This window comes from Typopeltis vanoorti, chromosome 12 (assembly GCF_054136105.1).
Source record: "Typopeltis vanoorti isolate ZY-2024b chromosome 12, IOZ_Tvanoo_1.0, whole genome shotgun sequence".
Classification (NCBI taxonomy): domain Eukaryota; kingdom Metazoa; phylum Arthropoda; class Arachnida; order Uropygi; family Thelyphonidae; genus Typopeltis; species Typopeltis vanoorti.
Window position 1 is genome coordinate 37,902,384 of NC_143560.1, and position 23,716 is coordinate 37,926,099.

Consider the following 23,716-nt stretch of genomic DNA (forward strand, 5'->3'; position numbering starts at 1 on the left):
TTTTATTTCTGACCCAGCTCTCAGATCCATAAGTTAAAATTGGCTTGAATACTGTTTTGTATACAGCTAATTTAGTGTTCTGACTAATTTCTCTCTTATTCCATACAAATTTATTCAGTTGACTTCCTACCATACGAGCTTTGTTGATTCTGTTGTCTATTTCCATATTTAATTTACTATCTTCACTAAAAATCGTGCCTGTAGCTGAAATGTTTTACTTGTTCCACAGATTCTCCATTCACAACACAGTTGACATTTTCAATGATTCTGCCTATTTTCATTGTCTTTGTCTTTTTATTGCTGACCTTCATACCATATCTATTACAAGAGTTATTCAATTTAATCAGGGAATCTTGCAGACTTGTAGCAGATTTATTTAGAAGTATAACATCGTCCGCATAAAGCAAAGAGCTGGCATTAACATCTCCAATTTTGATATCATGTTTAATATCATTTTCCTTCATAATGTGATCCATGTAGATAATGAATAACAGAGGGGATAATGTACATCCTTGTCTCACCCCAGATTTAACATTAAACCATCTTCCTGTACTTCCTTCAGTTCTAACTGCTGACTTACAACTCAAATACAGACTAAGTATTGCTTGATATAATGCCCCATTGACACCATATATAATGTAGCGTATTGAATAGCTTCTCTTGGCACCTTATCATATTCCTTTTCCAGATCAACAAAACTTAAATACAGACCTTTGTTATATTCCTATGATTTCTCCACTATTTGTTGTAAAGTGAAGATCTGATCCTGACAGCCTCTATTTGGCCTGAATCCAGCTTGTTCTTCACCAAGCTTTTCTTCCACAATTCTTCTCAACCGTTTCTCAAGTATATTGGCATAAATCTTACCAGTAACACTCAGTAGGGAAATATCTCTGTAATTCTAACATTCAGTTTATTTCCCTTTTTATATAATGGGTACTGTGAGAGCTCTACTCCAGTCATTCTGGAATTCGTCCGTCTGTCCAGGCCTTCTGAACTATGCAGTGCAGCCACTGTAAGACTTTTATACCACCATACTTCAGCATTTCTGGTCGAATATCATCTACTCCTGCTGCCTTTCCATATTTCAAGCCTTTGATGGCTTTTTCTACTTCAAGTATGGATATGTATTCCTGACTGTATGCTTGTTGAGTGTTTTTTACCACTGTGCTATCATTGCTTGTTTCATTTAGCAATTTTTCGAAGTAATTACTCCATACTTCAAGGATATCTTTTTTCTCCTGTTTTCATGTCACCTTTATCATCTCTAATTCCTTTTACAGCACTCTTTCCTCCATTTCTGAGCTTCTTCAACAATCTCCAAATTATTTTGCCACGTTCTTGATATTTATTTTCTATGTTCTTGCCAAAGTCCTCCCACAACTTTTGTTTAGCCAGTTTTGCACAGTGTTTAGCTTTCTTACATTTGTCTCTGTATTCTCTAAGAGCACAAGCTGACTTATTTGCCAGGAACTTTTGATATGCTTTCTTCTTTTCCTTCACTGCCTCTTTTACTCCCTGTGTCCACCATGGAGTTCTGATTTTTCTATCCTTGCAGACAACCTCACCACATGCCTTTCTGGCTGAATCAATCAGGGTTTTCTTCAAGGCTTGCCACTGAATCTCCAAGGTTTGGTTCCTGTTCTCAAACTCTTTTATTTTTTCTTCAATAATCTTTGTGTATTTTAGTCTAGAGTTCACATCTGAGAGCTTCTCAACTTTTATTTGCTTTAAAACTTTCTTACATGTCATTATTTTCAATATGAAATTCAATTTTATCCTGCTCTAGACTAAATAGTGATTACTTCCAATTTCAAATCCTCTGTACACTTTGGTGTCCTGCACCAGGGAGAAAACACCACTATCAACAATAACATAGTGAATGAGACTTTTCTTATTCCTAGCCTCTTCTCTCCATGTGAATTTGTGCACATTTGTATGTTGGAACATGGTGTTAGTAATAGCCAGTCCATGTCCTGAGCAGAAATCCAATAGGTATTTGCCATTATTATTAGCTTTGCTCTTTTCTCCACATTTTCCCAATATATTTTTGTATGTCTGACAATAATTTCCTACTTGCTATTTAGATCCCCAACAAGGACCAACTTTTCCTTTTTCATTGTGTCAGTTGCTTTCTCTAAAGACTCGAAAAATTCCTCCACTTCTACCTTAGTAGAACTTTCTGTGGGACCATAGGCACAAAGAAGTCTCTTTGTCCAGTTCCCCATTCTGATATTTGCCCACATCACTCTACTTGAGTCTGCCTACCATTCAAGAAGATTAGTCTCGTATTTAGTTTTGAATACTATGGCTACTCCTTCATTTCCTTGATTGTCATTGCCTGAATATAACATTTTGTATTTATTGCTCAAAAAGATCTTACCAATATTTGTCTTTTTTGTTTCAGTCACCTCTATTATGTTGATCTGGTACTTATCTAATTCCTCAGCTAGCTCCATTTATTTATTTATTATTATTATTGCCATCAAGACCAGTCCTATGAACTCAAAGCTGTTGTGCTCATCTATAACAGGCTTTTGCAACCATGCCCAAGATGGGATTTGAACCCATAACTTATTAGTTGGGAAAACAGGTAGGCTATCCACTTGGCCAACCTGACCAGCACCACCTTTTGTCTAAGTTGCACATGTTTAAATAAATATCTCATTTTGTTATAAATGTTTAACAAAAAGTTTAGTTTTTCATATTTCAGTTCAGTCCTGTTGATTATGACAATTTTCATTATTTTTATGTTTGTTTAAATTTATTTTATAGTTGAACATAAGTTTCTTCTAAATTCACAGAAATAGTTACAAAAACAGTTTTTCATATTACTACAAACAGTTTTGGTTTGTAGCAATATGAACAGTAGTGTTTAATTCAAATTACGTTTTTTAAAAATAGTATAAATTGGAATAAAATTTAAATCTTCTAATCTTCTATTTATAATCATGTAATTAATATAATTAATCAAATTTCAGAAGAAACCAGTGATTTTATTGAAGGCTATTCCAGTATTGAATAAAATCCTTGCTTTATGTGATGGAAATATGTTGTTTCTTAATATGTTGGACTTGGAGGTAAGCAACTAGAATACATAAAAATACCAGTGTATTTTAATTTTTCTTGTTGGATTAAAAGAAAAGAGGAAAATGCACATAATTTCGTTTTTACTCTTTGAATTCATAGTTTTAAACACAACCTAAAATTTCTTTTGTATTAACTTTAAGCATGTGTATAGGCCTAAGTGATGGTAAAGCTTGTGATGACAATTTAATGGAATTGAAGTACAGCAAGAGGAATGAAATTAAATTAAGCAGATATCCTGCATTAAGTTAAAATGATTATGAGCTCTTTCAAGCCACTAATAATACATTTTCTCAGTGACACCTTTCTTTCTTTGACTGTATTATACAGAAACCTGATCACAAAGGTATAGTGACTCACATCTGCAAGTTGGTTATAGAAATACTGGAAGATCTGTCAACATCCTGGAAAATAACTGTTGCCACAGTCAAATCAAACCATACTCTGGATGCCACCATGTAATCTAATAGGGAAAAAAAAACTATTATGGTTCATTGTAGCAAGTATAAACATTGGTGACTTTTTTTTTTTTAGGAATTAGCAACTATTCTTAAAAATCAGCTTAACCTAAATAAATTTGGTACTCCTTCAGTATATTGGAAACTGTAATTTTAAGGCCTCTGCAAAACAGCTAAGGATGAGTGACCAAAGCAGTGTCAGGATTCTGGAATGTTGATTATGGTGAGATGTTAAAGAAATGTAAATTGCATAGTTTAATGAATAGGCAGAAAAGACATGATATAATAGAGATGTTTATGAGGAGATTTTATTGAATCAGTACAGAGGGGATTATAAAAAAGATTAGAAGGTAAGAGGGGAAGAACAAGAGACTATCTATGAAAGTTGTAGAAAAGTTGTAAAGAAATGTGTGAGGAGTAGATTTTTTTTACATGGAGAATTGTGGGTGAGTAGAACACTACCAGAATGCATTATAAATGCTGAGAGTGTTAAGGAATTTACCTTAACCTCCCACAATAACTCTGCTGACTACATAGAGATTGATCATAATAATAAATAACTTAATTGAAACAGTCAATAATTATTAATATAATTTTCATTAATAGGGGTGATTAATAACTGTATGCTATAGTCTTTCACACATTTCACTAATTGCTATCTGAATATATATTATTCAAGTATAGAAGAAAAGAGTCAAAAAGGCTTTATTTGGTGCCAGAAAAGCTATAATAAGAAAAGGTAATAAATATCTGATATTGTTTTATGAAGATATGAAAAAGACACAAGAATGCGATCTTTGGCATTATAGTTGCATGCTGCACTTCTTAAAAGATGATAAACTCTCCTCAGAAGCCTGTATAATTGCCTTTTATTAGTGTTTTTAATGAAGAGTTCACTGTACTGACAGATGCGAGTACAGTGAATTTTTGATTTTTTTTCTTTTCTTTTCTTTTTTTCCCCAGACCAGGTAGAAACATTATGAGAACAAAAACCCCTTGCTTAGTATCTTGGAATCTCATATCTGAAAGTTGTATTTGCCATAAGTGCATAAGCATACACTGACTTATAGCAAATCTTCTATAAGTCACTATGTAAAACAAGTTTAGAAAAACTTGAGATTCTATAGTGTTAAGAAGAGGGGGGAGGGGTTTCTAATCTTATACACAGTTCATTGTGCTTTCAAAACCAAACTGAAGTTTTAAAGGTGAACATTGTTTTGCTGTTTAGCTATAAAACAGTATTAGGTAGTTACGGAATAATTCAAATATTTGGCTATGAATTAATGATGAATTTATGATATTCTCTATTTCTCAACCTTTGCGATCTATTTCTATAACTTTACAATGCCAAATTCAAATTTTCTAGGGGTTCTTTCTTCAATTGTTGCAGTATGCACTGCTAACCAAGCATTCATATCTGAAAAATACAACTTTCCAACCCCAAGATTGCTATAGTATTGAAATAGTTAGTTTTGGTCCTCTTATGTTTCTGATGAGAACCAACAGTTCAAAACAACTATCATGACAATCAAACCTTAGGAGCATTAATAAAGAGGCAGGCATATGGGCTTCTTGGGCAGAGTTCATGTCATGTCTTTTAATTAATGCATCTCCAATGCCAAAGATTGTATTCTCATAAGCTCTTTGAAAATTTGTTTGAAATTGAAATATTATAATGGATTTATAATATCCTTTATTTCTACAACACTATTGGATATTTATTACCATTTCTTTTACTACTTCTGTTCAGTTTTATAGCCCAGTATAACAATCATTTGCTGACCTTTGTTGGTCAGGTAGTTAGGATATCTGCTATCCAACCAATAGGTAGGGCTCAAATCCTTCCATAGAAAGGAATATTTTATGAATGCCTTTAGGTGGTAGATCAATTTCATGGTGGTGCAGTATGAGATTGCATTCTACTTTTTGGAGGCCTGAAGTGGCTTGAAAATTTATGTTTAGTCCCTAGAGCAGGGGTTTCTTGATTATCTAACCCGTTACCTCCCCCCCCCCCCAGTACTAATACTAGTTGTATGCTATAGACTAACATCCTTTCTTAGGTTAGATTCATATTAAAAAAAGAAAGTCGTCACAGGCATTTCAGTGGTTAGAGTGAAAACAAAGAAAAACCGACTAGCAAAGTCATGATCTGAATGTTATTTGGTTATAACTCCATGTGAAGTCAACTGTGAAACTATTAAACTTTCCAAGAACATTATATTCTTGTTTAATCCTTTATCCAAATGTAAGCAAAGAAAGTTTGTGTGTCAAGTATCTTCATGACTAGGCTGTTTGTATACAGAGACTAATGACTTCACATCAATTGCCTTAGTATCGGTAGCATCAGTTGTTTACACATGAATAAAGGATTAACCAAGAAATTATATTCTTGGTTTTCCACAGATGTGGGCTGAAGTGATTTTGATCACTGCATTCCATTAGATACCTGCCTATGGCATAGCCACTACTGACATGGCCTTTATTAGTGCCCATCAGTGAATACCTTGACCTGGGAGATGAGCAATTCTTTCTGGTTGCATGCGGAGGTTGATGCTTGGCTTGGTAGTGGATTTTTGCCTATTACTTTGTGGAGATGAGACTTCTGCAGGTTTTGTTTCGCAGAACCTCTGCTGAGTTTAATGGAGTGTTGATCCTTTGGGTCACTCATTGAGATTAGAGTGATCTTTAGGATCAAATAGTTTTTGGAGATGACTTATACAGTGGGCTTGCTTCCTGGAGAGTAGAGCAGTTCTGCCTTGGCACTAGGTTCTTGCCTGTCACTGGATGGAGCCACTGTTAAGTTTCCCACCCTTGAGTAATGAATAAACCCAGGTCAGGAGTGATGAATTTAATAGTGATCCTTTCAGTTTGCTCATTGAGATTTATAGTGATCTTGTAGACGATTCAGAGTTTTTGGAGAGGTATCCCTCGCTTTAACAGTACCTCAATAAAGATTGAAACCAGTCTGAGTAGTGACCCTTCCCATCATGCATAGCATTATACATGTCCGAAAGGATGTGTGTTTTGCATTATGGGATATTTGGGAAATTGTTGTGAAGTCATTGGCCTCTAAGTATAAGTAGCCTAGCCTAGTCTCAACAGTACAAACTTTATTTACTTATGCTCAGATAAAGGATAGAAACAATAATATAATTTCTTGGCAAGTTTAATTTAATTTGTAACCAAGCAAAAAAAAACTTTCTATATCAGCTGAGACTACTAGCAGTGTGAATTCAGTTCAAGTGATGGGTGGCAGTGAATATTTTAATTTATTTAACAAAATTTGTTTCAATTTTCCTCAGAAATTATTATTATTATATTTATTTACTTATTTTCAGATTCAGACTTCCATGTCCAAAATGAAAGGAATAACGTACTTTGCTTTAAACGAGAATTCTGTTAAGAACACGCCCTTCAGCATAGAGGTGAGCTTATTCCTAAGTGTAAGATGTGTGAAACTCTTTGTACTGTTTATTTTCCATTTGATGGTAGAAAAATCTTAGAAAAGCTGTTTTTCCATTCATTGTTTTGTTATTGATCTTTATGTAAAAATATGTTACATTTGTAATACTAGGTTATAAATTTTTAGTTACTACATCATCAGTCATTCCTTCTGTATTAAAGCATATAGTTTAGTTTCAAAGAAGTGACCTTCTGTTCACATTTGTGAACAGAGGTCACCAATCCATTTGTTTCTATAGTTATAATTTCTTTGTAGAATAGTTCTTGTCATAGTTCTTATAAAATTTCTGGTCCCCAAAATTTCATTTCTGCTCATATTATTCTTTATTGGTTTGTTCTGTTCATTGTTCACTTCCATATAATATAACAAGTTTAGCTAAAATATTGAATATTCTTAATCTTGTATTTTTTTGTACTAAATTTGATTTAAAGACATCATTAATCATGCCTATAATTTTGGGTGATTTATTAATTTATGTTTTGGATCTGTTTCTTCAGTGGAGCTTAATACGGTCATACCATGGAGTTACATCACCTTTGGTTCCAGAGGGGTGCTGCAACTCAAAAATATCTGTAAGTCGAAGCACCTAACCTAATAAAAGGATTAGCTTGCCTTGCACTTTGATGTTATGTAGGTTTAACCTCTTCTTGAACTTATCAAACCATCCATGGCTTGCTCCAAAGTCAGTATCTTTGGCTTCCTCATCTTTCTTAGCCTTCATATCATTGAAATGGCTTTCAGCTTTATTTTAAATAATGGCTTTAATTTTGAACAATTAAAGAGATTTTCTATATCAGCAATAAGGTTATCCCTTTTCCTAATTAAAGTTTGTTTTTAATCACAATATTAACAATAGCATGAGGGAAGTGTAATCTTCCCTCATGCTACTGAGGGAAGATTACACTACTCAGATTACAATATACCTTCTTCACTAAGTTTAATCATTTCAGTCTTTGAATTTAATCTAATGCCTTATGACTTTTCTTTTCACTTTTATCTGCCATTATATTAAGTTTAACTCTGCGGAGTTCATGGCTGATCTGACAGATAAAAACAACAAGTTTTAATATAAATATTCTTACACATATTCAGTTATAGCTTGGAAACCTTGACTAGCTGTGCATTCATATATCACGAGTGATATTCTGCACTGTTTATGCCATCAGTTTAGTTTAACACGTTATGTAAAGGTTTGTGAAATTTGATAGTAAATTGTATCTGAGAGATACCGCGAACTCAGATGTCAGTATAGTATTGGTTTAGTTTTTTTTTTTTTTTTTTTTTAATTTACCGTTGGAAATGGCTGGAAAAATATATCGATTGGATAATCCATAAGATATTGAAGAGATTCAGCGAATGTTACTTGAGTCCAGTGATGAGAATGATAGAGTCGAAAATGCGAAAGTGAAATTTGATAGTAAATTGTATCTGAGAGATACCACGAACTATTTTTATCAGTTTTATATATATATGTATATATATATATATTAGGGTTATCAAGCAATTTTATAAACTTGGTTATTTTACGATTAATCCCAAGTAAGCAAACAGTTAAGTTTGCGCCTGAACATAGTTCAAGTCTAAAGGTGGTGCAATACTAGGGCAACTCATTGTAAAGGTGGGTAAAGATCTGATCAATATTCTTAGTATTTTCCATAATGTAAAGCACATCTCACTAAGAGATATACTGCAATACATTATGGGTTGGGCCACTACCCAGACCGGTTTCAACCTTTTTTGAGGTCTCCTCAGTGAGTAGCTAGACCCTAAATACCAAGGTTTTAGTAATATGGAGCCTTATCAACTTTACTTATACAAGTTGCTACAAGGTATTTTTATTTTGAATAAGAATCTCTGGAGGAGATATAGATGTAAATAAGTTTTTTTTACCTTGGGAATAATGTATATTAAGGTTACCAAGTAATTTTATAAACTTGGTTATTTTACTCCTAATCCCAAGTAAGCAAACAGTTAAGTTTGCACCTGAACGTAGTTCAAATCTAAAGGTGGTGCAACACTAGGGCACCTTTACAATGAGTTGCCCTGGTGTTGCACCACCTTTAGACTTGAACTACGTTCAGGCGCAAACTTAACTACTTAAATATAAAGAGCCAATAGGCTTCATTTTGGTGATAGAAACATTATTTAAATTAAGGGGATGTTAAATCCCAGACCGGTTTCAGCCTTTTTTGAGGCTTCATCAGCGAGTAGCTAAACCAAATAGATACCAAAGGGTATAGTGACCTCCCACCATAATGTAATAACAGCATACATTTCCTAGGAAATGTGTTTTTACATTATGGAAAATACCAAGAATAGCGATCAGAACTTTACCACCTTTGCTGCGAGTTGCCCGAGATTGTACTACGTATTAGGACTACTTGCATTAGCTCACGCTAGTAATCGCGGATACTTTTATAGTTTACTATATTCGGCATGAAACTCTCTGATTCCAATCTTTGAGTTTCTTATTCGGTTTTAAAACAATGTGGGATTTAATATCCCCTTAATTTAAATAAAGCAAACTTAACTGTTTGCTTTACTTGCTTACTTGGGATTAGGAGTAAAATAACCAAGTTTATAAAATTACTTGGTAACCCTAATATACATTATTCCCAAGGTAAAAAAACTTATTTACACATATATATATATATATATATTTTTTTTTTAATTTTATTTATTTATTATTATTTTTTAAATTATTTTTAATAGATAATCCAGAAATCCTGTTCTAGAGACCAAACATGGAACTTTTTCAAGCCACTTCAGTCCTCCAATAAACAGAACTATGGTCTCACTCTGGGTGATGAAATTCATCTTCCACCTAAATAAAGATATTCACAAACATCCATGCCCACAGAAGGATTTGAATGTGCAGAGAGCAGGTACGTTATCATGTACCTGCTCTCTGCAGGTGCCAATCAGGCCAACTTACTACTTAATTACTTATGAAAGCCATCCGATTAACACATTGACTGAATACCACCACACTCCTGCAACCCATGGATCAGGGTGTTATTGTTATCTTCATACTTTATCATACTTTTGCTAGGGTGGTTGTTGCTACTGTGGTTTAGAAAATCCTTATAAACTTTTGGAAGGTATATAATATTGTGCACCATACAAAGAATGTCGATTCAGCATGGAATGAAGTGATAGCAGAGTGTACAAATGGTGTTGAAAAAAAAAGCTGCTGTGAATGTATGTTCATAGATCCTCAGGATTACACAAATACAAAACCTTACAAGAGATTCGTGACATGATAATGCTGATACTATGAGTTGGAGGTTGATATTGAAGATGTAAAGCATTTGGTGGAAGCTCTGAAAGAAAAGCACAATTGAGAATCTTATAGAGCCAGAAACACAGACAGTTGCAGAAGAAAAGAGAGAGAGGGGGGGGGGAAGTGGAAGAACAAGAAGCTGGGCCTCCAATTTACAGTGTTTACAAAAAGTTTACAGTGAAAAATTGGCAAAGGCATTTTCCTCACTTAGTAACACAGTCAGTTGTTTCAGGAAATAGATTCCATCATTCTGAATGATGGCATCATCATTCATCATTCAGACAGAATGATGGAATGATGCGAGCTGTAATTGCTTGCTACAAAGAAATTTATGAAGAAAAAAAAAGCAAACTGTAAAGACAAAGTTGGACATAATGCACAAATTTTTAAAGAATCCAACTCCTGCTATTATCTCACTACCATTCTCTCCTCAAGATGAGCTTAGACTTTCCACAAGTTATACATCTGCTGAACCATCCTGAGAATATTTTGTTGCAATTCCTGAATTTGAAGGAGCCATTGTTCATGACTTCCTCTAATAGATCATCCAGTTAATAAAGCAGCAAATTTGAAGAATTACTAATGCTCCATATGTTTTCACCTGATCATTTTACTGATAGGTGCACAGAAGCACTATACTCGGTTTCATTAATTATTACAGTATAGTACTGTATTACAATATAATTTGTACATTGTATTATTTAATTATAAGCAAAGAATGAAATCTTTTTAACACACAGACATGCTAAATGTTATTCTTATGGTTCTTATTATGGTGTAATTTCCAAATTACACCTTTTCGACTTACACAGTATTGTTGGAAAGCCCTGTTGTAAGTTGAGGAATGACTGTATACATTTTAAAAAGGACTAGAAGAAAGCAAGATACATCCCCTACCTAATTCATATATGATTGTTAAAGTAATGTAACTTACAGATATAATTAAATGACTACACATGTAAATTACATAAAGAAAATAAAGAATTTATTTTCTTTATCACATCATCAGAGTGAATACACACACACACATTCACTCACACAGAGAATGAACCACTACAAACAATGAAAAAAGAAAGAAATGCTCAGAGGTTACAGAGTGTTTCTGTTCTACTACTTTCCTTTTCTACACTCCTGCCAGTCATGTGACATTATTAGGAACCCATGGGAACTGAGAACATAGTCACTGACACAGTTATAAACAAACATAGGAGCCCAAAGCTTGTTACAAGATCTGTAAAGGAAATTCTCTTTGTATCAGATGATGGGCTATTATATAGTAGGAGAATAATTGTCCACAATGTGCTGTAATTTGGATGAAAATATTCGTTCGGAAATCATGCATTATAATTCTATTGTAGTGTGTTCTCAGAACAGACGCCATGTGCCTTGTAACCAAGAGTAATATTAATATTCAAAATTTTCTGAAGGGTGATGCATTGAGTCCTGAAGAATGCATCTCCTGGTGAATGTTAGGTTCTTGTAAGCAGGAAAGTTGACAGAGCATTCCATTTCTCTCTTCCAGTGAATCCAAGAAAGGAAAGACTATTTCCTTTTTCTAACATAAATTTTATTCTAGGGTAAAAGTTGTTAGTTTTATCTAAGAAATTGTGCAATTCTCCATTTGTGTATGGTCAAATAGTAAACACATTGTCAACATAACAAAACTAAACTGTGGGGGGACAAGGGGTGAGTAGTGAAGAAATATTTTTCCATGATTCATGAAATAATTTGATAAAATTGGTTGTAAGGGGAAGCCCATGGTGCAACCTTCTTCCTACTTGTATAGATTACGTTGCCAGGAAAAAAATCTCTAGTATACAGAAAAATCAAATCATTTAAGGTTATGTCAGCTGGAAACTCCTCAGAGAGCACTGAATAATTATATCTAATTGCATTGCTTAAGTATACCTGTTTTAATTGAATCTCCATGCAATACCTTTTCCTTGCTCCCAGTTTCTCATAGTTTCATACTTTTTAGCATTCAGTTTTCTTTCATTTTCCAGGGGGAGTGATTACTTAACTCTCTTGCTTTTCACAAGACACTAATTTCTTGCACTTGCACACGAAACATTTCCCTCTCTCACTTCACTCTTGCTTTCATACCATAAACCATTCACTCTTGGCATTGAGTACCTTGAACATACACAACATTATATGCTAAACTCTGTGAACAAGGAAGCCTTGTCTGTCATTTTCCTCATATGTTTTTGGAATGATATTTCATGTTAAAATATGTGTGCCTGCACACACAACTTTATAGTCTCAAAGAAGTAAAATACTACTAAAATAATTACTAAGATTACTAATATTCACTAAAATAAAACTTATCTGTAAGCCACATGTAGTTCTACTATTACTATGTACTATGCTATTATCCTCCACAGTGATATTTCTGTATTTGTAAAAGCATTTGACAAATTATCACCTCACAATTTGATATTTACATTGCAACAAATGGGTTTAGATAATCAGCAACTGAATTGGATTATTGACAGTCTGCAGGACAGCATTAAGTTATGGAGAAGATATCAAGTGGGGTTCTACAGGCTGAGCACTAGTACCCTTACTGTTCAGTCGATATATTAGAATTTTGTGATTTTTTTGAAGTGGGAGGGGTATGCAGTTATTTGTGGATGATGCAAAACTGAGAAGAGTTATTAGAAATGGTGCTGATGTAGTTGTGTTCTAATGAAGTTTGAATAGACTGAAAAGGTGAGTGAATGAGTAGGGGCACCAGTTTACAAAATAACAACGTATAAAGTGTTAAACTTTAGGATTAAGAGATGGAAGGGTATGTTTTTATGATGGTGGAACTATGCTAGAGAAGATAGTAGAAATGAATCTTTGGATGATGGTCCAGAGCGATTTAACTCCAGAGGACATATTGCAAAGGTGGTGAAGACTGTCCAGTGGATCAATCAGTGGTGAAAAGGACATTGACCAGAAGAGATAAGGATGTCAATCCAAAAAGAGATCAGATATTTCTTCTTGGACTAAATTACATCTCTTGCCTCTCCTGGCATGAGCATATCACATCCATATCCTCTTCTAATGGATGTGATGTACCTATTATTTTAAATGAATCATCCAGAAAACTAGGTGTGCTTTTCTCTACAAGACATTATTTCTGTCCTGTGCAAACTTCTAATGCTGTACAAATTCCAAATCCACCCCTTAGAATATTGTATTTTTCTCACATTTTCTCTGTGAAAATGCTTGATTTTCTTTAGAAGAGGATGATTCAGTTAATTATTAACTCCCTTCTCTTACAGATTCACACCAGCCACTATCTCACCTATTTACTATTTCTGCTTTGTGTGCAGAAACATCAAATTTCTATTCTACAGGTATTTTCATGCATGCTGTTTTTCCAAACTGACCAGCAACATTCTTCACTTTCTCTCAAACCCATAAAAACACACAATCTGCTGGTCAACACTCATTCACTATCCAGCTCCAAACATACCAAACCAACTTGTCATTCTCCTCTTTCATATCTTCTACTTTGTATTCTGGAACAATCTTTCTCATATGGTTTTTTTTTCTAAATGATGAAACTTGTTCATAAAACATATCAAAGGTCCCTCTTTCATCTTGACCACTTGTCCACACATAACATTGATGTATTGTAGGTCCTGCAACCTCTTATGTTGGATGGTTCCATTGTATAAAGCATTGATTAGAAATGAAAGCATCTGAAAATTGAGGTGATCTCATGTGCACAGCAGAGATCACCTCAATTTCAAAGGAATAAAGGAACTTTAGGAAGGGTACAAAAGTAGATGATAATAATAGGAATGGTATGATTGAATATTCATAGTTAAAATCATTTAATTCTGAATGTATTGAAGGAATTATAGTTTATTTAATCACATTGCTGAAATTCTAAAATTTTCAAACACTTGATATATATTTGCTTCATATATATATATATATATATATCAAGTATATCTAATATATTCATATTAACAATTTCATCATCTGTTTATTTCTTTATTATTTATTTATTCTAGATATGTGTTGCGAGAAGGAAGCAGCTTCATCTATACCATATAACAGATGATAAAATCGTTCATATCAAGGATATTAGTGTTCCTGAGCCAATTCTTATTATGGTTTGAAATTATTGATTATATTTCCAAAATTATTGTATACCATCTATATTCTTTCTTTATTGTTTTGAACTTCTGTCAGTTCTTATGGCATGTACCATTATCATGAAATTACTTACTAAACCAAAAAAATTCTTGCATAAAAAATCTGCATAGTATCACTTCTATTCCAAAGGAAATTCACTACAGCAAATGCTATGATATAACAGATTATTCCTTAGATCACTATGTTTTATTTACTGTAGTGAATGTTCATTGTATAAGCTTATAATACTTTTTTTATCAGTTGTGACATGGTTAATTTCTAATTATAATCTTATGAATTAAAATTAATTAGATCCACAATAATCAAGTTGGTGGCATTTCATCTTTGTGATGAAACTTGATGAAGGTCATCTACCACCTTGTAGATATACACTGTCTACCAATAATTGTCCAGACACTTTAGCAATTTACATACCAGTAGGTGAATCCTAATATCGAGTATGTCCACCTTTGGCTTTGAGGGAGGCTTTCCACCAATGTGCAGCAGACATCAGGTGGAATTTGTATCCATTCCTCCATCAAAGCAGCACTGAATTTAGTGACAGATCGAGAACATGCTGCTCTAGACCTCAATTGCCACTGCAATTCATCCCACAGATGTTCGGTGAGTTGAGGTCAGGACTCTGTGCAGGCCAGGGCAGTCATTTAACACTCATCTCTTCATACCATTCTATAACAGCTGCAGCTTTGTGGCATGGGGCATTGTCATCTTGATAGTAACATGGATCCATTCCATAAAACTCCATAAAACTACCTTCATGGAACCGTGGACAACAACAACCAGTGGTCCTACTCCAAACCAACTGAATGCACTCCACATCATTACTCCTCCACCACCAAACTTTACTGTGGGTACAACACACTGTAGTAATAAGCATTCACCAGGCTGCTTCCAAATCCACACCCTGCCATCAGACTGGAAACAGGTGGACTTTGATTCATTGCTCCAGAGTACTGCTTTTCACGCTCTTTGCACCATGCCAGACGAGCTATCTTGTTCGCTGTTGTGATGTTTGGCTTGTGTACCACTGCCCTTCTATTGGAATCCAGTATTCAACTGCTACAATGAAATACTGCTTCCTACTATCTGTACACTGGTTTTTATGTTATTAACAAACCTGTAATGTTCCATAACTTTAAATAACAGGGGTGTCTGCACAATTATTGGTAGATAATGTAAATATGAAATATAAAATAATCGTCATAAATATAAAATGTCTTATTTTCAATCTTAATGTTACCTATTTCCATTGCTAATATGCAAAATAATTGAAAGACACTGAAAGCTTTTCCAACAAAAACACTCAGTTTCTCCATTCATTACTCAACTCACTTTCCCAATTATATGTGCTTTATTCCTTTGTATTAAAGGTGAAATCTTAAGTTGCATTCCTGTTTTCAAAAAAATAGCAAAAAACTGGTTAGTTTACTGTTCTTGCAGAATGCTAGACAAAAAAATAAATAAAAATAAACATTCAGTTTCATTTCTAGAAAGCATTTGATCAAGATAATTCAAATTATTTCGGTTGTGATTGAGAAACTATGATATGTGAAAATTCAGTCTTAAGGCACAGTCTTTCAATCCTTAATTTTATAATAAGAAAATGTTATCCTTTTGCTCAAATATAAGTTTATACTGATGAAATTATTTTAAAAAATGGATTACTTATGTAAATATGTTAATCTTGGCCAAGTACATAACACATCTGCCTTTCAACCAACAGATTATTAGTTTGAATTCCACTGTATTCATGGATGTTAATGTCTTGTGGCATTAGATGATTTTATTACATTATGAAACAAATGCCTTGCTTATTGGATTCCTGGAAGTGGCTTGAAAAAGTTTGATATTTAGTCTATTACAGCTTGTTACAGTCAGGGTTTTTTTCAGATTATCAAACTCTTGTCCACCTCTAGCACTAATGCACTGCAGATTTGTCAACTTTTCTTTGGCATTCCCGTAAAAATTAATCTTACTTGTATTGTTTCATGAGCATATCTTAAGTACAATTTAAGTGATGGAACAATAGAATAATCATTAACTCTACTGATGAAATAGCATCACAAGTTGTAATAAAGCATGAAACTCTGCTTTACTACAGCTCTGAAATAATAAGAGAATGTTTTTAATAAACTTTTATAAAAATTATTTTAAATTACTAAATTCCACTATGAAATGTTGCAAACCTATTGAACCTCAGTACCATGACTAGGCCAAAGCGTGTTTTGGATAGCTGTTGAATTTTTTACGTAATTCAGAAATCCTGCTCTAGAGACCAAACATGGTGTTTTTTTTCCTGAGTAAAGGAATTCATACTAATATAGTCATGTCATGGTGGTGTTTGAACTCACAACTTATTGGTTTGACAGCATATATCACTTGGCAAACCACACCTGCAATTTTAAGTACTTAATTTACATAAGTAATCTGATTTTTTAATCATTTTAAGAAATTTCATTATCAGTAAAGGCCTCAATGGAAAGCTTAATAATTGTAATAATTTATGTAGACATTACTGCATAATACTTCTTGGTTTTAAAATTAATATTTCCCATTTAACATGGTTATTTAAGGAATATGCTTAAAATTTAATTTGGACTAGGTTATAATTATATCTAGATTTTCTGTATATCTAATGCATGATATTGATGATGACAGCTTTTAGAGAAAACATTTTGCAATTTCTCTTTTGATATATAGCTAGTATTTTAAATTGTTTTTTAAGGATTATATTGTTTCGGTTTGAGATTTTTATTATAACTTTTTTTTTTTTCAGTCAGTTGATGGTATTTTTGCATGTGTTGCCACAGCCACAAGATATCTTATTGTCAATACAGAAAATGGAAATTTGCAAGAACTTTGTCCTTATGATAGTGGATCTACATTTCCTTTGGTTAAGAGGATAACAAAAGCAAGTACTTATATTTAAAAAAATTATATAATTTCTTCATTTTTTACAAAGTAGTGCAGAATAGGTTAGTGGAACCACTAAAAATTAAGTGGTTTCTGGTTATCCTGCGATAACCAGATATTTTAGGCTTTATAAAGTTTACTGGTAGAAAAATTGAATGGCCTATTTGTTGTGAAGTCTGTGATACTAGATTGGCAGAAGAAACACAATTAGATGTGTGATTTTAGTCACTAACCATAGGAAATTTATGTAAGCCTTTTTCTTCCAAAAACTTCACTTTTTAACACTGCAATACCAGTTAGAATAGGTTAGTAACATAAGATTGCAGTAGTTATCTGTTATGCTTTCACTTAAGTCTACAGATCAGTGGTGAAAATAAACTTAATTACTGATGATCAGGGCTTGACAAATAATTCAAAACCTTACTTGTTATGCAAAAAATGTGCTTTCACAAATCTTTCCCCCATTTTTCTTTAATGATATGTCGAAATAAATCAATAGGAGTAAAATGATTAGTGGTGTTGTGTTGTGTTTGGAGAAGATTTTCTTTGTATGAGAGTCACTCCAAGAAGGAGAAGTCAATAAATAATAAGAATAAGAAGAACAGTAATAAAAAAAAAAAAAAAACAGTAATTTTATGGGAAATGTAGTATTAATACATTCATTTTTGCTACTAGAATGGCTTTTTATATGATGTGCATTTGTCTGTTTCCTTAAAAAAGATATTTGTTTAGGATATTTTTTAGGATATATATTTTAAATAAAAAATCTGTTTTGTCCAGTCTGTAGCTATTTGCTGTCTGCCAAAATCTACATCTCATGATTAAATGTGTATGTTGAACCCTGCTACAAATGATGCAGAATGAAAATTGGCTGCATACCATTTACCAGGAAGTTGGGGATAAAAGGGTTAAGACTTATCATTCATTCCTTTGGGCAATAAAAAGGTGTTAGAGGATTTATTTTAGGAAAAACTAAGACTGGAATTAACTCCATTCCCATTTCTAAAGATTGGAAGTGTTATTCATTTTTGGATGTCTTAACAGTTCACTGGAAAGAGTCAATTCAGTGTAGCTCATTTGATGCAGATTCATTTCTTTCTCCTACCCCCCCCCCCAACACCAATATCAACACCAACTTCGTATTCATCAGCAATAATACTGATGAATACAAAGTTGAGAAATTTCATCTTTAGAAAAAGACTTTTCTAAAGTCTGTTATTCATAAATTCACTGGTTGGTTGAGAGGGGGGATGGGGGGCTACAGTTGAGAATTGTTCATGTTTCACTTTCATTCATCAATTCATAAGTCATTTAATAGATCACCTGTTCATTTCATTTAAAAATATTAGTGATTCAATGATCCTTGCATAAATTTGCATATTTAGACTTAGATTATAGAATAGGTTATGTGTATTACTGGTTAATGGCTTATCACAACACATCAAGTAAAAGATGATGATATTTTTTAATCCCAATACTATTTCTGCTATTAATGAGGTATCATTAATATTAGAGCAATGACAATGTGGTCACGAAGATATATAATGCAGCATAGAATAAGCACATGAAATATTTACATAAGCTACTGTTCAAGTGTCCTGGCTATGCCCTTTTGGCAATCAATGATTGTTGTTGGTTTTGTTTTTGGTAGTAGATGACAATATCATCTCCCATACCTTTTGGCATTTTTTGTAACCAAATTTAGTTTTCTATAAATGAATCGTATATGGGAGAAAGATAATTGGAGTTGTTTAAGGGTCAAATAATTGTGAGGAGACCTTCACATTGCCTTAAAGAAATGTGAAGAACCAACTGGGAGTTCTGACTTAATGTCCAAACATCACCTTCATGTGGTGTTCCCCATTAGTACCTATCCACTGGGTACTGAATGAATGAGGATGAGCTAGCAATCTGGGACTTAGCTGTAACAGGCTGTAACAAATTTTGTGTGAAAATCAGTAATAAAAATCGAAATTGGGAAAATAAAAAACATTAGCTGCATCAGCTATTTAGGCGCAATTTTTTATTTAATATGGAGATAGCAAATAAAATAGTATTACTTCCAAGTCTCCATGGAGTTTAAAGTCTCATTACTGAGGTTGACCACACAGACCACAATAACTATCATGCCTTGAATACATTTAATGTTAGAGCACTCGCTCGCTCTGGCAATGCATTCCATTCATTCACCACCTTTCAAGCAAAAAATCTCCTTTTCTCTTCCTTACTCTCATGACCTTTGTACAGTTTCCAGAGATAATTTCTCATTTTTGCATCACCTAGTTAACCTGTGCAGTAATTAACCTATATCTATCTGATGATAGACTCCTCTCATCAACGTATATATATCTCACTTATATCATCCCTCTGTCAAGCTTTAACACGTTCACTGCCAACTACAAGTATACTTGTAGTTGGTAAACCAGCTACACAAGCCAGCTACGAGTATACTCGTATGACGCTTACCGCCAGCAACGAGATTACTGTACTGACCTTGAAGAAGTGAAAATGCTTGGCTTGTGGAGCTAGCATCAAAACTGTGTATTCTCATAGATGGTATATGCTCTGCACAAGCCAACTACGAGTATACTCGTATCACGCTTACCACCGGCAACGAGATTACCATACCGACCTTGAAGAAGTGAAATTTCTCGGCGTACGGGAACAGACTATGCTGAAGTAGCGTGGCAGCGAACGTGTTAAAGACCACATTCTCTCAATCTGTCTTCATACTCTTTGAGACAGTCTCAGTTATTCATCTCTGCAGCTCTCCAATGTTTCTTATTGCTAATATAACCAGGTGACCAGATCTGTGTACTGAAATCCATGGAGGGTGTGATTATAATAATATTAATAATAATGCAATGAACACTGACAAGCACAGATAAGGTAGTGATCCACCTGTATGAGCAGGCTCATCATGGGAGGTTCATTCAACCGACAACATATTTATCATATTGAATCTTAAAATCCCACATTCCCTTCATTCATAACATGTTCTAGTAATGCATTCCATTCACTCACAATTCTCCATTTAAAAAAATCTCTACTCACACTCTTCTTCACCATACTTTCTTACACAACTTCCAGACATGGCCTCTAGTTCTTCCTTTACCTTTTACTCTTTTTATAATTTCCTATATATTAATCTGTATTAATTAATTCTTGAAAGTTGCAAGAGTTACCCAGAAAATTATTACCCAGTAATTTTCTGGGTAACTCTTGCAACTTTCAATGTGTTCTGAAATTCATTTCCCTATTCACCAAGATCCTGAGATAATAATTGTTAATCTTCTCTGTCAAAGTGTAACTTTATACTTGGCAATTCCTCAATTCCCATTCTTCAGTCCAAAGCACCAACCTAATCAAATATCCTTGTATCAACCTTGCTTCAGAACTTCCTAACATTACTCTTCCTAATTTAGCATCATCAGCAAACAATGAATATCTCCTATCAAATCCTTAACTATATCATATATATAAATGAAACAACAGTGGTCCCTGAACAGAATCCTGTGGTACCCTACACCAGTAGCGCACTCAGGGTTTAATTTGGGGGGCCCAAGTTGAGCAGACAATTTGAGAATACACAATACGCATTGCATACGACCTATGACTGAGCACCTGCAATGATTGCTAATTCATAAGTAGTATAGAAGACAAGACACTTACAACATAAATAAAAAAAAAAATTTTAATTAGAAAAAGATTTTTGGAAAATTTTCTAGTGTTTTTTTCCTTTTTCTTTGGGTGGGCAGGGCCCCTTGGTCCCCCTCTGGGTGCACCACTGCCCTACACATCATCTTCCTTTTTCAGGATACTTCATCCCATACACACTCACTGGCTCTCCTCAGACATCTATCCCTGTAATCAAGCTATCAAATGGCAATACAAACCCATTCTGTTCAGTATTTTATTATTTCATTATTTTAACAGTATTTTATCATGTGGTACTTTATTAAATGCCTTTGCAAAATCCAGGTAAATCACTGTATAAGCACCTCCTGTGCTTGGTACACTAATAACCTTATTATAAAATATAACTAATTAAATTAAGTTTGACAAGAAATCATATTCTTGTTTTATCCTTTATCCAAATGTAAGTAAATAAAGTTTTCATGTGAACTATCTTCAAAGATTTTTTAGTAGGCTTCAGGGCTCTAATCCCTTATATTTTTGGTACCTCGGAACCTATTGGTAGAATTCTAAAGAAGTATCCTTATCCCCACATACAGGGGTGTGCTGAAAAGTTGTGATAATCATCATGAAAGAATTGACGTCTTCTTATATATCATCAAAGAAAAAGAACAAATTATTACAATTTGATGAAACATGGGGGTTAAAGGATTTTATTATTATTATTATTATTACACTCTCCATGGAGTTGACAGACTCATCTTGGGTGGTTCGTTCAACTGACAACATATTTATCATATAGAATCTTAAAATTCTTAACACTTGTTGCATTAACAACACATTCTGGTAATGTGTTCCATTCACTGACATGTAAAAAATATATTCCTCACACCCCCTCTTCACCACACTTTTTAAATAACTTCCAGGAATTACCTCTGGTTTCCTTCTCACCTTCTACTCTTCTTATTAACCCCTTCTCTATTGATCTGATAAAATACTCTCACTAACTTAAATGTCTCTATCATATCACCTCTTTTCCTCCTATCCACCAAACTCTACAATCTACATTTCTTCAACCTCTCTCTCCATAGCCAACATTAAAAACTCCCGATATTGTCTTAGTCATTCATCTCTGGACCCTCTCCAATGCCTTGACATCACATTGAAAACCAGTGACAAGATCTGAGCACAATAGTCCACGTGTGTCCGACCAGTGCCTTATACAGTGGCACAACCACTTCCTCATCCTTACACGTTAGAGTACATTTTTTCATAGCAGCTACGATGTGCAGCCTTTGCAACATTAGCAATCATCATCATCATCAGATTCCTGATATATATATATATACCCTCAAGGGGTGTATAGGATATGATAGTACTACATGAAAAATTTACATCATTACTAACTTCCTATCTACAATTTTCCTCCAAATCAGTCTTTTAAATGTCAAGGCTCCAATATTATCAGGTCTTATATTTCTGTCTTCTAAGGCACTTTTTACTGTATCAATCCACCTATATCTTGGTCTTAATCTGGATCTTTTTCCTGCCAACCTAGCAGAGAACACTTGTTTTGCTAATCTTTCCTCTCCCATTCTGCTTAAGTGACCATACCACCTGAGATTAGCTCTGCTAATGCATTCCTGGATGCTGACAATATACAGTTCTTTCCTAATATACTCGTTTTTAATATGATATTGCCATTGATGCCATCTGTTCATGCCCCTAATCTTTCTCAGGCCTCTCATATCTGCGGTCTTTAGTCTTTGGTCAAGTGCTTTACTTCTAACCCAGCTCTCAGATCCATAAGTTAAAATTGGTTTAAACACTGTCTTGTATACAACTAATTAGTGTTTTGGCTAATTTCTCTCTTATTCCATATAAATTTATTCAGTTGACTTCCTACCATACCATACCAGCTTTGTTGATTCTGTTGTCTATTTCCATATTTAACATACCATTTTCACTAAAAATCATGCCTAAGTAGCTGAAATGTTTTACTTGTTCTATAAGTTCACCATTCACAATGCAGTTGATATTTTCAATGTTTCTGCCTATTTTCATTGTCTATGTCTTTTTAATGCTGACCTTCATACCATATCTATCACAACAGTTATCCAATTTAGTCAGGGAATCTTGCAAACTTGTAGCGGATTTATTTAAAAGTATAACATCGTCCGCATAAAGCAAAGAGCTGACATTAACATCTCCAATTCTGATACCATGTTCAATACCACTTTCCTTCATAATGTGATCCATATAGATAATGAATAACAGAAGGGATAATGTACATCTTTGTCTCACACCAGATTTAACATTAAACCATATTCCTGTATCCTTCAATTCTGACTTACAACTCAAATAAAGACTAAGTATTGTTTGATATAATGTCCCATTAACACCATATAACTGTAGCGTTTGGAATAGCTTCTCTCTTGGCACCTTGTCATATGCCTTTTCCAGATCGACAAAACTTAAATACAGATCTTTGTTATATTCCCATGATTTCTCAACTGTCTGTCGTAAAGTGAAAATCTGATCCTGACAGCCTCTATTTGGCCTGAATCCAGCTTGTTCTTCACCAAGCTTTTCTTCCACAATCCTTCTCAACCGTTTCTCAAGTATACTTGCATATATCTTACCAGGAACACTCGGTAATGAAATGCCTCTGTAATTAATGGACTAATTCCAGTCATTCTGGAATTCGTCACTCTGTCC

General features: G+C 33.8%; 1 protein-coding gene across 1 annotated transcript in view; it reads left to right on the plus strand.

Annotated features, from left to right (window-relative positions):
- LOC150100709 (transforming growth factor-beta receptor-associated protein 1-like) overlaps nucleotides 1–23,716 on the plus strand; it is a 407,043-nt gene that overhangs the window by 63,502 nt on the left and 319,825 nt on the right. Inside the window, exons 4-7 of the mRNA XM_090401548.1 lie at nucleotides 2,982–3,080; nucleotides 6,884–6,970; nucleotides 14,305–14,406; nucleotides 17,226–17,364. Coding sequence (XP_090257674.1) covers nucleotides 2,982–3,080; nucleotides 6,884–6,970; nucleotides 14,305–14,406; nucleotides 17,226–17,364 — 427 coding nt within the window. The remainder of the gene's footprint in view (nucleotides 1–2,981; nucleotides 3,081–6,883; nucleotides 6,971–14,304; nucleotides 14,407–17,225; nucleotides 17,365–23,716) is intronic.